Genomic DNA, 3,844 nt, shown 5'->3' with positions numbered 1-3,844 from the left:
CTACATCCATTAGGACTCGGACTGGACCAGATCGGACTGGGCCAGACCGAACTGGACGGTGCCGAGCCTACTGGTACCGTAGCAAAATTTGAAAATATCTCGACAGTTTTTATTCATATAGGTCAATTGGATTTCTTTTACTTCTAGCATGGTTTTACCATGAAATCTTGAATGACTTCCTCAATAGACGATCATATTTATACTATGAATGCTGTATGGCTGTACCATAGCAGTTAGAAATAAAATAGAGGGGTATCTCATCCCAGTTGAAACTTGGAAGAGAAAGGACTTTTCTCTCCTTAGACTCTTCTCCTTCCATCTCAATGTCTTCTTAGCATAGTCTAGTCAAGGTTTAGACTAGTCCAGATGTCCACACCGTCCAGACCTTGACAACGATGAAGATCTCCCTCCAACCGCAGCCTACAGTATACAGTATACAGTACGTACTGTCGACAAAAAGTACTGTACACTGTACACTGTAAAGCAAAGCACTATTCAGTACTAATCCTGTGGACTCATACAGTACAGTACACTGTAGCATTGTACTGTACTGTAACCCTTATCACAATGTACTGTACTGTAGAAAAACGTCAGAGTTTATATAAGTATTTTTGACTTTAAGTGCTAATATTAGTAACTTGAATACATTTTATGTAAATTTAAATTAGATATTCGCATAAAACATCTTATTTCCAATCAAATGATACCAAATTTGCCTGATAAGAACTTGAAACTATAATTTCATATCATTTCAAAAAGTGGGAAAGACTTATGAGATACCCTGAGGATGTCTCATAAGTAGGGACATTGGGCAAAGTAAGTAATACTTTACTTAATCCTTCCATTGCTACAGTATGTTAAAATCATTTCAACTGACTTACATTCTATTCTATGAAAATAAAACTTTACAGCAAACATGGACAATAAAGGTAACGATTCCAAGGATATCATAATTTTAAGAAGTAGCGATGGCTTCGAGCACAAAGTGGATATTAAAGTAGCCAAAATGTCGGCAACAATAAAAACTATGCTGGAAGGTAAGCGTGCATGAAAAGATATCAAGTACTGTGATAGTTGTGCTGATGCTATATTGCTAGTAGATTTAATGTTGAAAATAGAGTTACATAATTGTACACGTAGACATAGATAAATGATCCGTCCAACTATTGAACTACTGTAATATCATTGGCCATTTCAAAGAATATCATCCCCGTTCCTAACATTACTTTCAACACAAACAGATTTAGGAGTTGGAGAAGTAAATGAAGCTGTCCCCTTGCAAAATGTGAACAATGCCATCTTGGAATTGGTAAGCAATCTCGTCATTATAACTCCGAGCGTTTTATGCGTAAATAGCTTCCTTAAAGAATACTACTTGTGATTGATGTGCAATAGTAGCAACAGCGACACATACTCAGTGTTTTCGTATTCTTTCGTAGGTTGTTAAATGGGCAGAACATCATAAGGACGATCCACCACCACCCGATGATGACGATATTAGGGAAAAAAGGACCGATGATATCGATCCGTGGGATCAAGAATTCTTGAAAGTGGATCAAGGCACTCTCTTTGAGATTATACTGGTGCGCAGAAATTGAACCATAAATTAACTTTATTTAGCGTAACGTGTATTTGACAATATCCCTATTCTTACCAAATATCAGGCGGCTAATTACCTAGATATCAAGGGGCTTTTAGATTCTGCTTGTAAAACCGTAGCTAACATGATTAAAGGTATGATTCATAAATATGCTCTTAACGATAAAGATATAATGTCTTATTTCTGACAACCTATAAGATTAGTAATAATAATAACAATATATATCTATAAAATTAATGATATTCTGCATTTACGATTGAAAATAATGATATCAGGTAAAACGCCAGAAGAAATCAGAAGAACGTTCAATATCAAAAACGACTTTACTCCAGAAGAAGAGGCTCAAGTAATAGCGAATTTCAGTTCTTGTTGTTAATCACATCATCTGAGGAATTTTACACTTCTTTTGTAGTCAATTATGTATAAACAGATTAAATAGATGCATTTGTCTTTGCATTGCAATTTTTCTAAGTTATTATGCATAATTTACTACAATCAACAGGTCAGGAAAGAAAACGAATGGTGCGAAGAAAAATAAATTAATTTCTGCAGCCTACTGAGTGAAAGACCACCATTACTAACCTTTATGCACAGTTCCCTTGTATGTAAGATTCTTACAAGAAATTGGGAGTCATTGATATAAAGGTCATATATTTAAATAGTAGTAAATTATATCATATCGTTACCAGGACATACATGAATGACTGTTACCAATGTTTTCGAGGAACAATAATTGTTTTTACTGAGCTTTAGATACTATTCCAAATACCAATAATTGTAATTTACTATCAGAAGATTCATCTTTTATTCACCTTAATATTATCTTATACAGTGTGCCATGCGAATGAATAGTCACACGGGTAGATAGATACTTTTATGTATCGAATGTATTGAAATGTTCGTTGAAGGACAATTTTCCTTTTGCATGGTTTAAAGAACGTTCTTGTCGTTGTTAGTAAACGTACCAAATCATTGCTGAATACATGCTAGTTACTAGCTCTAATCCGTTATGTTAATACTCAATGTTTGTAGACAATTGGTAGTAGATGTAATCCTGCAGTATCTTAGATAGCGTGCCGTCACTATAGAACTAATATGGTCGTCAGAGTAATTAGGTAAATGATATTGTATAATGGATACAGCAATGTATCATCAATTGCATACGTAGTACCTTCCGTCATTGAATTTCAAAATTGTTAGCCTGCAAATTACTTATTTAGCAACACCATAAATTTGGACTGTTTATTCAAGTAAAAGCATATCCAAATACAAGTATTCAAGCACAAAGCCTGTCTGATTCATAAGAACCTTTACTGAACTATGTTGAAGTTGATTTGCTACTGTATAAAAACTCTAGCACGGTGCACAGATACTATCAAATATTACAGTAAAAGCGAGGTTATACAAGTACTGTATAATCAACAAAAAATGAGTTAATACTGATTTTTTCACTGCATGCTGCTGTACAGTGTACAGTACTGTACTGTACTGTATGAGTACACAGGATTAGTACTGAATAGTGCTTTGCTTTACAGTGTACAGTACTTTTTGTCGACAGTACGTACTGTACACTGTACAGTACAGTACAGTACAGTACAGTACACAGGATTAGTACTGGATACTGTAGAGCAGTACTTTACAGTGTACAGTGTACAGTGTACAGTACTTTACATCGCCTTGTGATGTTAACAGCCTCTTTCTCTTCAGTCCTTTCATGGAGTTCACTATAGTATGACTAGTGTTGTCTACAGTATGAGTAGTAGACTACCGCACAGTATTGTACTGAAAATACATTTGGAGCAAAAGCGCAGCTGCAAGCAGTCCTGGAAACGTCGCAAATTTCAAGCCCATGGATGATATGGATCGACTGGAGGAGAACCCCAATGCCTTTCTCAGATCTAAACATATCAATTATTTTAAAAGGACCTTGAATGTACTACCACCAGAGTGCGAAAAGTTGGATCCTACCCGGTATAGAACTAGCGTACAATAGATTCCATCAACGCCGTTGTTGTTTCTAAACTCGATCCCATCATGTCCATGGATCATAAATACCAGTATAGACAGTAATGAAAATGAATGAATTCATTATAATACTGTACAATCGTGATTCTTGCCCATAGGAATACAACTGTTATACAAATGGTACTTACCAGAGTGATTTGACAGACGATATGACTGTATACACGATAAATGCTTATTAGAAGATGCAATATAGATGTTGTTATAACTACTGCCAATGTA

General features: G+C 35.2%; 1 protein-coding gene across 1 annotated transcript; it reads left to right on the top strand.

Moving 5' to 3' along the window:
* Positions 1-916: 916 nt before the first annotated feature.
* On the top strand, positions 917-2,138 carry TRIADDRAFT_34476 (uncharacterized protein; the record flags this gene model as incomplete). The annotated part of the gene is made up of 6 exons (XM_002118583.1): positions 917-1,043; positions 1,260-1,309; positions 1,440-1,583; positions 1,665-1,734; positions 1,876-1,946; positions 2,103-2,138. 6 exons carry the CDS (start codon positions 917-919, stop codon positions 2,136-2,138), a joined length of 498 nt encoding a protein of 165 aa, XP_002118619.1.
* Between the last annotated feature and the right edge of the window lie 1,706 nt (positions 2,139-3,844).

Source organism: Trichoplax adhaerens, genomic scaffold, assembly GCF_000150275.1.
Source record: "Trichoplax adhaerens TRIADscaffold_249 genomic scaffold, whole genome shotgun sequence".
NCBI classification, from domain to species: domain Eukaryota; kingdom Metazoa; phylum Placozoa; class Uniplacotomia; order Trichoplacea; family Trichoplacidae; genus Trichoplax; species Trichoplax adhaerens.
The sequence above is the reverse complement of the archived record's forward strand: the minus strand, read 5'-3'. Positions and strand labels throughout refer to the sequence as shown.